This window comes from Aethalodelphis obliquidens, unplaced genomic scaffold (genome assembly GCF_003676395.1).
Source record: "Aethalodelphis obliquidens isolate GAN/ISIS:26980383/991018 unplaced genomic scaffold, ASM367639v1 scaffold34, whole genome shotgun sequence".
NCBI lineage: Eukaryota > Metazoa > Chordata > Mammalia > Artiodactyla > Delphinidae > Aethalodelphis > Aethalodelphis obliquidens.
The window spans coordinates 5,561,373-5,572,461 of NW_020837978.1; the positions used below are offsets into that span (position 1 = coordinate 5,561,373).

The 11,089-nt window shown below is 44.2% G+C and overlaps 1 protein-coding gene across 1 annotated transcript in view; it reads left to right on the forward strand.

Annotated features, from left to right (window-relative positions):
- The window catches only part of BMP6 (bone morphogenetic protein 6), a 146,320-nt gene that overhangs the window by 119,579 nt on the left and 15,652 nt on the right, over positions 1 to 11,089 (forward strand). Inside the window, exon 2 of the mRNA XM_027128321.1 lies at positions 848 to 1,043. Within this exon, the coding sequence (XP_026984122.1) occupies positions 848 to 1,043 (196 nt within the window). The remainder of the gene's footprint in view (positions 1 to 847; positions 1,044 to 11,089) is intronic.

Here is an 11,089-nt window from a genome sequence, read left to right on the forward strand (position 1 = left end):
AAAAAAAAAAAAAAAAAAAAAAGCCTTAGATAATCGCATGTTATCCCGTTGGTGATGTGTTTCCGCAACTCTGTCCTCATACGTGGGTTCTACATGCAGGTTAAATGGAGACCCCGGCAGCTTCATAACCCAGAGGGTCCCTCCCCTCAGAAGCGTTCAGCCCTCAGTTTCCTCCAGTAGAGCGAGGGCAGTGGACTTTAGTTAGAGCAGTATTTTCTATGAAGTTTCACACTAAACCCCTCAACAAAAACTCCCCCTGGACATCAGGCAAAATACGAGGACCGTTCGAGCTTCAGACCCAGGCGGAACGCGCTGCCCACCCCCATCTCCGACCACGGAACACCCCTCCCCCAGCAAAGGTTAGCTCCGGGCTGCCCTTGGTCTTGGCAACTGCCTGGTGGGGAGAGAAGGAACCAACCTGAGGGGATAGGAGAGCAGCAGCAGGAAAGGGGGGCTGGGAGGGGACAACAGGGCCAGGACGGCAGAGGCGTTCTTAGTCACTGTTGCCTGGGTCCCTCCAGCTTCCCTGGGAAGCCCTCTTCCTCTCATGCTGCAGATGAGGAAGCCGGAAGGCAAGAGTTTCAATAACTTGCTGTCATGCAACTTGGTTAAATAGTTTCAAGTCGTTAAAGAGAATCTGAGCATTGTATTTAATCCCTGGGGAGAATGAAGGATTTTAATCTCGGCCTGGCAGCCTAGCCTGCGGTTCTTTCCACCACCCACGATCCCTCTAATAAGGGTAACGGTAAGCCGCTTAGGAATGAAAACGGGGGAACTTTCTAGACGTGAGCCTGTGGCACTTAGCCAAGTAACGATAGTTGTCACTCTCTCTTGTTTAATCCTATAGTGGAGGACGACAAGGAGTTCCCCCCTCGCCAGCGACACCACAAAGAGTTCAAGTTCAACCTATCCCAGATTCCTGAGGGTGAGGCGGTGACGGCTGCAGAGTTCCGAATCTACAAGGACTGTGTGGTTGGAACGAGTTTTAAAAACCAAACTTTTCTTGTCGGCATTTACCAAGTCTTACAGGAGCAGCAGCACAGGTACGGAGGCTCGAGGAACCCCAAAGGGTGGGGCTGGCCCCCGTTTCTCACCCCGTCACCTTATAACCCCGACTGTGTCTCTGGAAGGTGGCTTGGAGTTCAAGGGCAGCACACGGGCGTGATGGGGGCTGTGTTCCCAATGGTAGCGTTGAGCCAGCAAGACGATTTTTTGCTTTTAAGGTGAAAATTTACCAAATAGTTTTCTTTTCCGAAGCAAGCCAGTGAATGGTATCTACTAAGCATCCTTTGTGTTCGGAAAACATACAACTCACTGGGACTAAAATGTTTCCCGCTATGTTTTAGTCCCTACTTCGAATGGTGGATGAGGGTGGCTAACATAAGTTCGCACACGGAAATTATATGAGGATGCTTAATTGCAAATACTGCTGATTCAAGCGAACAGAAGGCTGTGTGCTTGTGCATATAATATACACATATATGATATGTCTTTGAGTAAGTGAGTGTGTGTGTATATGTGTGTCTCAAATGTGTTTTTTATCATGTAGTTGCAAGGGACCAGTAGACTTTTTTTCCCATGTCTATATTATTCTTGTTTCCTGAAATGAGGCCACACTGTTTGACAGAAGAACTGTGTTCTTGGGGCTGCCTAGCAAATAAAGGAAAACGTCCATGGAGTGATGTTTAGAGCCTCGGAGGGGCTAAGGGATGAAGTATTACAGCAGTTATTTCAGTCCTACATACAGCACACAGAAAACAAGCCCATGACCTTGAACTTTGCTTGTACGTAGGGCTCAGTTGAGTGGTTTGGCCAGACAGAGAGTCCGATGCAGAGGTCAGCACCGCCCGTGGTTCTCAGAGGGCAGCAGGTAGGAACTCGGCCCGTGATAGGACATTCTGGCAATTGTGTGGTAAATACGAAGATAAAAGAGAAAGGAAGAGAATGCAGAGGAGGGGGGACATTTATGTCCTCTATTTATGGACTCTATTAGCTTTGGTTTTATAAACCACCTCCAGATTCTTGCTTTTGGTCCTGGAAATCTGTTAATTTCCCAAGAAGGTCCAAAAGTTTGGATTAAGAAGGTCCAAAGGAAGGAGTTGGGTCTCTCCTGAACTTACGGATCTGTGCGTGGGTCTGTCGCAAATACACACACTAAAATAATAACCAACATGAACTTGCCCCATACAAGGACCATTTTGAGAGCAATGCTAACGTTTGGCCCTGATGCATATTCAAGTCCGTAATGAGGGAACTGGAGAAGGAGGGACATGCCAGGCTGTGGGCCCATGTCCTGGTGTTGGACAGACACACGGATGGCTGTCTGTGAATTCTTAGCTGTGGCAGTTAAATTGTAAGTAAAACAGAGCCGTTGCAGGATCTTTTTAACAGACCAGAATTTCAGAACGGAAGGCAGGTTTTCTGATGTCTGATTTTCGCTCCTAAATAAAAGTGTATTCATTGACTTAACTGTTAAGGGCCTCTCTTGAAAAGTAAATTATTCGTTGCTAGATTTTCATCTTTCAGTATTTCGGAGAGAATTGCTATTCAGGGATTCTTCGGAACTGCTTCAGCCATTGATTTTCAATCTGCCGAAGTATTGGTCCCGTAGCCTTTCTCTGATGGAAGGAACCTGCTGGTGCCTTTTTTGGCTCAGACGTTTGTTGGGAAAACATAGTTTTCCGTGTTCTGCAGGAAAAGCTTTAGAGTGAAAACACTAGGTTGGAGGTTTTGTGACTATGGATTTTTTTCAAAATTATTATTATTTTAAAAAAGAGAGAGAGCACGCGCTGGCGGACCATTTGTAAGGTTTACGCTGAACTCCAGCCAAAAACGAACAGCTGCCTTCAGCCTCAGATCGTGGTGTCACGCTTCCTCCAGGCCAGCAGCGAGCTTGGAAAACAAAACTCCCAAATGGTCCCAACCTTTGCTGACTCCGTGTCAAAGCAGAGTTGTAATTTCTCTGCGTTTTAGGATGGGAGCATTTGGTGATTGGATGTGTTTAATTTTTGTGCATAGGAAAGGGGAAATCCTGGGAGAATTGGGAGAATTCCATGCTTTTAAAGAGTTCCAGGTTGGCCAGGAGAAGATTTTCTTATCAGTGGGCCTGGAGCCCAGGCTGCCTGTGGTTTGCTCATGTCCTTCCAGAGGCCTCCAGATTGAACTGTGGGACCCCTTCTGGGGAAGGTTCGATCTCCCCATCTGTACCATCTTGGGGTGTCTTGGCTGAAAAGGACCCTCCAGGCCTGTGAAGAAACGTAGCTGTCTAATCTGTTTCAGTGAAATTTGTAGCATTTGATAGATCAGCTTAACACACGTGGGTGTTGCAAAAGAGTTGGCCTCCTTGAAAAGAAAAAAGGCAGGTGTTTCAGTGCTGAGTCATACCCTCAGCTGAGGCAGAAGAAGTTCTGTGTTGGGCCTCCTGGTGTAAAGGGCAGCTAGGGAGCCTGACCCAGGGAGGGTCAGAAACGATTCTTGGAAGATAGGCCGTTGCTGTGAACTCTGCGGAAACCTCATTTCTCTGACTGGTAAGAAATCACTGGACCAGGTAAGTTCAAAAAAGTGATGAGTTGAAGAGATGGTGCTTTGAGGTAGGACAGGGTAACAATTGATACAGTATTCAAAACCTGAGAATGAGCCAGGAGATGGAATCTAAGTCCTGAAAAGATCTGGAGCAACTCGCAGAGTGGAGTGGGGTTGGCAACCCCACAGCATACGCGGTCCTATCAGAGGGGCACAGGGCGCCCTTTGTAGTTTACTTTAAAATTTTAGAGTACGGTGTGGGGTTGGTATCTTAAGATGAGTTTGGTGTTACTATCTGATGTAAGAAATTGTTATGTTTTTATGATGACCTTGGTGGAAACTGGCATTTCTACAGTGCTTAGAGTTTGGGAAAGACCTTCCCCCACGTTCCTTCCTTAGGATTTAGCCGTGACCCCATCAGACAGCTGGGCAGGCAGGCTATCCTTAGAAGGATGAAACGTGGCACATATGGATTCTGCCAAGTCCACATTAGGCCTAAACTATGATCTGCTTTGATTCCCTCAAAGTCATCCCAGTGACATGGGGACAGTCCTGAGATAAAGGTGAAATGCCAGAAAGAGGTAAGCGGTCCCCTTATGGCCTTGCATCTTCATCTCCTTAGCTTGGATGCGAACATCTCAAGGATGCTTCTGTTTGGATGGCATAGGAGACAGCTCCGTTGGGGGTACAAATGTGTCTGTTAGAATTCAGGCCCTGGTATTGATACTTGGGCTTTCAAGGCCCCGCGATGGAAAACCTCTGCAAACCTTCATTGATCTTTTGGTCAACCATGGATCTACTAGCAGTTCTTCTAGAGGACGGGTGTGGAGGAGAAAAAAGACTAGAATAAATTTACATGAAAGTACTTGTCCTTATTCACAGTGTTATATCTTTGTCCATTTATTTTACCATTTTCTCCCGAATCTCATACGCACTAAGCTGTCTTCATCCTTGGAGGGTAAAGCCTGCTCTGATTAACTGTCAGCCTTCCATTGTGTGATGGCAGGTTGTTGATGGTAGCCTGTTGCTTTTCATAACATGTACTCATGATCTTTACTTTTATAGCACCTATAGATTAATAGTGCAGTTTGGGGGCCTTTAAGAATATCATTTGCATCTACATTTCTATCTGGCGAAAGACATACTTTGACTCTTCTTATTCAATTTTGTATATCTGGAAGTCAAAGTCAAACAGCATCTCTTGAAAGCCAGCCGGAAATTTTTTCAGTGTCTGAAAGATGGTTCTGTTTGGTACATGAACTGGCCACACGTGCCTCTGATAGTTTTGACATCCCATATTCTACTCTCTATGGTTTGGCAGTTGTATTACCTGGCAGCGATAATCTATCTTCTGTGTATAGGATAGCTTTTCTTTTTTGTGTTCTATCATGGTGCAGTCCTTTGGAAGACATTTAAAGTGAGAATTAATTACCAAATTCAAAATTCACTTCCTCCTGGTATAAGCAATATCACGACTCTGTTTGCAGACAGGCAAAGCAGGGCTTTTTGTTTTGTTTTTGTTTTTTCAGTTTGGTCCATATGTTTCATCCTAACTTCAGAATCCTTAGGATTGGAAGATGTGCATCTTTGAATCAAGGGAACAGGGCAATGCTGTGTTAAAAGCTGGTTTTTAAAACCAAGAAAGATTTCCTAAGGCCACCCAGAGGCCATGCCGGTGGAGTCTCCAGAAACAATGCCAGACTGAATTATTGTTTAAAGTTGTGACCAAGTTCACCATTTCTGACCTGCTTTTTAAGATAGAATATAATTGTCCCAGCAGAGAAAATAACTGTCAAAAGGCAAAAAAGCAGTTTTCCAAAATTTTTAATTTGATTCGCTACTCTGAACCATTCACAGAGATAGGGAATGTAGGAATAAGTCAAGGAAGGGGGATGGACATGAGTCCAGGTTGGGACATGTCTGAGTCATGGTTGGATGCCCAAGAGGCAGTGGGATATGGGAGTGTTTAAATCAGCAGAATGAGCTAAACTCTACAGGAATGGATATTTGAGATCACAGGTGAACTACAGAGGTAGATTAGATAGCTGTGTAAGAATAGAAAAACCTAACTGACCCTGGACCTATCTTTTTTCCATGCACATCAGTGGCCTTTTTGTCATGTATCAGGTGACCACATGTGTTTGGGTCTGTTTCTGAGATCTTTGTTCTGTCCTATTGATTGATTTTTCTCGTATCAATAAAAACTCTGATTCTTTCAGTTTTGTAAGAAGTCTTCATATCTGGTGTGTACGTTCTCCAAATTCGTTCTTTAAGATTTTCTTGGCTATCGATGGCCCTTTGCATTCTCAGATATATTGTAAACTCAGCATTTCAATTTCCACAAAAGAAACTTGCTGGGCTTCTGTTTGGAATTTCATTAAATTTAGAGCTTGATTTGGGAAGAATTGACTCTCCCTAATATTGAGTGTTCCAGTCCACATTTATTTAGGCTTTCTCTAATTACTCTCAATAACATTTTACAGTTTAGGGGGTCTTGAATGTTTTTATTAGAATTATTCCAAGAATTGAAGTTTTTATCCTATTGTAAATGATGTTATTAGCTTTTAAAAATTTCAGAGTCTAATTCTTTTTTGCCCACATGTAGAAATGCAATTGATTTTTTTTTTTTTTCGGTACGCGGGCCTCTCACCGTTGTGGCCTCTCCCGTTGTGGAGCAGAGGCTCCGGACGCGCAGGCTCAGCGGCCATGGCTCACGGGCCCAGCCGCCCCGCGGCACGTGGGATCTTCCCGGACCGGGGCACGAACCCGTGTCTCCTGCATCGGCAGGCGGACTCTCAACCACTGCGCCACCAGGGAAGCCCTGATTTTTATATATTGATCTTATATCCAGCAACCTTGCAAATTTACATATTAATTCTAATAATTTTTCTCTGCAGAATTTTAGAATTTCCATGAATATAATCATGTCATCTATAAATATTTTTATTTTTCCTCTGTAATTCTTAAATTTTTCCTTCTCTTTTTCTTGTTTTATTGTGCTCACTAGATATCCAGTGCACTGTTGAATTCCATTCAGATTTCTGTTAGATTTCTAATCTCAGATTGGAAATCTCTGTCAGATTTCTAATCTAAGGGGGGAGGGAAATGTTTAATATTGCACCATTAAGGATAATGTTTGCTATAAATGTTTTTGTAGATACTCTTTATTTTATTAAGGAAATTCTCCTCTATTCTTAGTTTGCTATGGGTTTTTAAAAATTAGAAATCGATGTGGAGTTTATCCTTTTTCTGAATTTTTTGGGATGATTATAGTTGGTCCTTCATATCCATGGGTTCTGCATCTGTGGAGTCAACCAACCATGGATCAAAATATTTGAAAAGAAATTCCAGAAAGTTCCAAAGAGCAAAACTTGAATTTGCTGTGTGCTGGTAACTGTTTATTGATACATAGCATTTACATCGTGTTGGGTAGTATAAGTAATCTAGAGATGACTTAAAATATACAGGAGGATATGGGTAAGTTACATGCAAATACTGTACATGATTTTGTATAAGGGACTTGAGCATATGGGGATTTTGGTATCCAGGTATTTTTGGGATCCAGGTTTGGGTCCTGGAACCAGTCCCCCAGGGATATTGAGGGATGTCTATATATGATTTTTGTCCTTGATAGTATTAATGTGATATACTACATTAAATGATTTTCAGGTGTAAAGCCAACTTCACATCCCTGGAACAAACCCACTTGTGATTTATTATCCTTTTACTATAAGGCTAGATTCCAAGATCATGTCTGAAAACTTTATTATCTGGATCACCTGTGGGTCTGTTTCTATTATCTATTTGTTCCCTTGGTTTTTCCTCATTTGGTTTCATTTCCTGGCATGCCTGATAATTTTTTAAAATTAAATTCTGGGCGTTATTTATGAAATCAATTCTAGATACTGGTATCTCCTTCCAGACTGGGTTTCATTTTCTTCTGGAAGGCAGAAAAACTACAGACAGGTAGATCACCTTGTTCTCTTGTCTTAACTGAGGCTGGGTTTCCAGGTGTGTTAAGGCTTCTCCATTTCTGGTTTTCCTTTTCTCCTACAGTTTAGCTCTTCAGGGGTCTCAGCTGAAGGTCTAGGTTGTTTACCAGAAGTTCCCTTCCTTGGTGGCCTCTGAACTCTAATTTTTTAACTCCCCAGTATTGAGAGACTGCCAAAAACTCTGCTTTGCTTTTTATCCTCTAAGCAGTTTCTTTCTGCTTGTTTTCTCAGCTTCCTCCTGCATGCAAACACAGTCTAGTATTTGGCAGGCATCTCAAATGGAACTATTGGAGTTCATGGACACCAGGACTTGAAGGGCCAAGGTCCTGGAGGAAGTGAACCCAAACTTCTATGAGATCACTTTTATGAGCTCACTTCTCTACAGCCTCTTTCCTCTGGGACCTTAGCCCTTCAAGTCATAACTTCCTGAAGCTCCAATTTGCGTCCCCAGCCAGCGAGATTGCTCCAAGCTCCTGGCTGCTTCTCCTTTCTGTTTGATATCCTTGCGTCATGCTAGGAATTAACAAATACCCTGAGATGAAAAAGCAACAGCAAATACAGGGTTCACCTCAATGCATTTCTCTTCTCTCTGAGCTCTCGACTCCTCAACCATTGCCTTTCTCGGTTGCTCTAAGATGGCTTCCAAGAGGTTTGTGTTTTTAGTCTTAGCAGGAGTGTTCGTTGGATACATCGTAGCCAGAAGCATCCGTCTCTGAAGTATCATATTTTTATTATTTTTATTTGGAAATCTTTATAATGAATCCCCACACGTGTTGATGTTTGAGTCATTAACCAAACAGTATAGTTCTGGAAACCAGACCTGAACGCGGTAGTGGAGCCAGGATCTAGGCGAGTTGTTTTCTTAGAAAAGCGTTTCTCATAGACTGATTCGCCTAAACTGATTGCTGTATGAGTTCTGTCGGATGTTCAGTGCTGCCTCCCAAAGTGAAGTAATGTGAACTCTTATCTCCACCGACATGAAAGTGAGATACCTGGGACCGTTTTCTTTTATGAAGAGAAGGGCAAACTTGAGAAAGCCAGGAATAGGAGAACCCTATTGTCGTTTGGGTGGAGGAAAATCAAAGCCTTTTTATCGCTGTGCCCAGCCACACCTGTTTCTCTTTCTGTATCTGGCTTTCACAGGTCCCATCCCCAGGGACTCCTGCAATCTTACTGCTGGCTTGATAATCTCTGACGCACTCAGCGTGGGCCCCGGGCAAGCACTGAACTTTTCAGTATTTGTTCCTTTGCCCCTGAAAAGGGGATAATGTAACTGACCCACAACTGCTGTTATGTAACCCGTTAGTTTCATCTTCGTAGTCAAGAACATATTCCTTAGACTTAGAATCATCTCCCTGAAGTTAAAAGAAAAAAAAGATTCAAGAAGCTACCAAATCTTCTTCCTCTGCCTGTCTACGTTCTGTTCTTTGCAAGGGCGCAGGGGAGCTGAGAAGGTTAGAGGGGAATTAACATTATCACACAGAATTGGATACACTCAGAATAGTGCTAAGTTTGGGGAGAGGGGGATGTCAGGGCATGGGGAGCCGGAGGAACTATTGTTTGGAGCTGTTTATCCACTTGGTAAATGTGGCAGAGAAAAGAAAATAGGTCTGAGCTTCCCTGGTGGCGCAGTGGTTAAGAATCCACCTGCCAATGCAGGGGACATGGGTTTGAGCCCTGGTCCGGGAAGATCCCACATGCCTCGGAGCAACTAAGCCCGTGCACCACAACTACTGAGCCTGCGCTCTAGAGCCCGCGAGCCACAACTACTGAGCCCACGTGCCACAACTACTGAAGCCTGTGCTCCTAGAGCCCGTGCTCTGCAGCAAGAGAAGCCACCGCAACGAGGAGCCCTCACACCGCAACGAAGAGTAGCCCCCGCTCGCCGCAACTAGAGAAAGCCTGCGCACAGCAACGAAGACACAACGCAGCCAAAAATAAAATAAATAAATTATTTATAAAATAAATAAATTTATTTTAAAAAAGAAAGAACATAGATCTTTGTTTCTAGAACTATGCCTTCTGGATTATTCATTGCCAGAAACAGAGGTTGCTTTGGTTGCCAGCATCTCCTGCGGGACGTCCAGCTTTGTGGGATTTGGGCCATGGTTGTGGTCAAGATTTTGTTTTGCTATTTCTTTTAAAATCACAAATTAACAGTATTTTTACCGTTTTAATTCCCCATAGTGGGCAAGGACTTGGATGTGGGGTTGGTGATAAGAACTAAAACATATAAGATGTGCCCATGACATGTTTAAAAGGTGGCAGACCCTTCATTCAATCTGTGTTCGATCGCTAGGGCGTGCTGGAGTATTTGCCCCGGTGTCTGGGGGCCAAAGAGGACAGGTTAGGTGGCCATGAACTTGTACGAAGTAATCTTCCACCTTCCCCCTCTCTCCCTGTCTCAGACACATAGAAGCAAAGCTTCCAATAATACTGCTGCTTTGGACTTGATCTAACCTGTGCTTCTGTTTATTAGTCTAACTCTAACTCCCTGAGGGTAAGGCCAGCCCCTAAGACAATCCAACACTTGTGGAGCCTACATGACTTTGCATGATCTTAAGGAGAGGAGCAAGATATTTTGAGAGCAGACAGCTTTGAACCTTAAGTCTAAAAGGCAGGCCAAGGTCATTCTCCTCATACTCGAGAGGGAGATTGCTGGAGGACAGCGCCTCTGAGTGTGGTCCCCAGACCAGCGGCACCAGCATCACCCGGGAATCTGTTTTTTGTTTTTGTTTTTGCGGTACGCGGACCTCTCACTGCTGTGGCCTCTCCCGTTGCGGAGCACAGGCTCCAGACGCGCAGGCTCAGCGGCCATGGCTCACGGGCCCAGCCGCTCTGCGGCATGTGGGATCTTCCCAGACCGGGGCACGAACCCGTGTCCCCTGCATCGGCAGGCGGACTCTCAACCACTGCGCCACCAGGGAAGCCTGGGAATCTGTTAGAAGTGCGAGTTTGCAAGGCCCCGCCTCAGAAACTCTAACAGTCTGTGTGTTAACAAGGCCTCCGGGGGATTCTGATGCAGGCTGACTTTGAGAACCTCTGCTATGATGGTTAAGAGCCAAGTTGCCTGGGTTCACATCCAGCTGAGTGAGTGTGAGCAAGTTGCTTAACTCGCATGTGCCTCAGTTTCCTGCTCTGTAAACCTGTGGTGGTATGAATAGTATTTTGTTTGCCTCTTCAGGTGGTCGTGAGAAGCTAACATATGTAGGAGAAGTCCTACATATGTTTACATGGTAAACACCATGTAAGGGCACAGCTGTGTTAATATCCTGACAGCAAAGTGATTTGTACTGGTTTATTGAAGATGAAGTATCCCTTACAGAGTGGAAGTGCGTTTGATATATGAACTTTTTATGCTCATCCTAGAGGTGCAAACTGGGTAAATTCAAGTACCATAAAATCAATGAGAGCTTGGCCGATTATATAATAATAATGTTCATTCACCCTTGTTACTCAAATCCGTCTGTGTGTGTGTGTGTGTGTGTGTGTGTGTGTGTGTGTGTGTGTGTGTGTGTAGCAGTTTAGTCTGATTTGTAATGCTTTGTTTTCAAATATCCTATTTCTTTCTATCT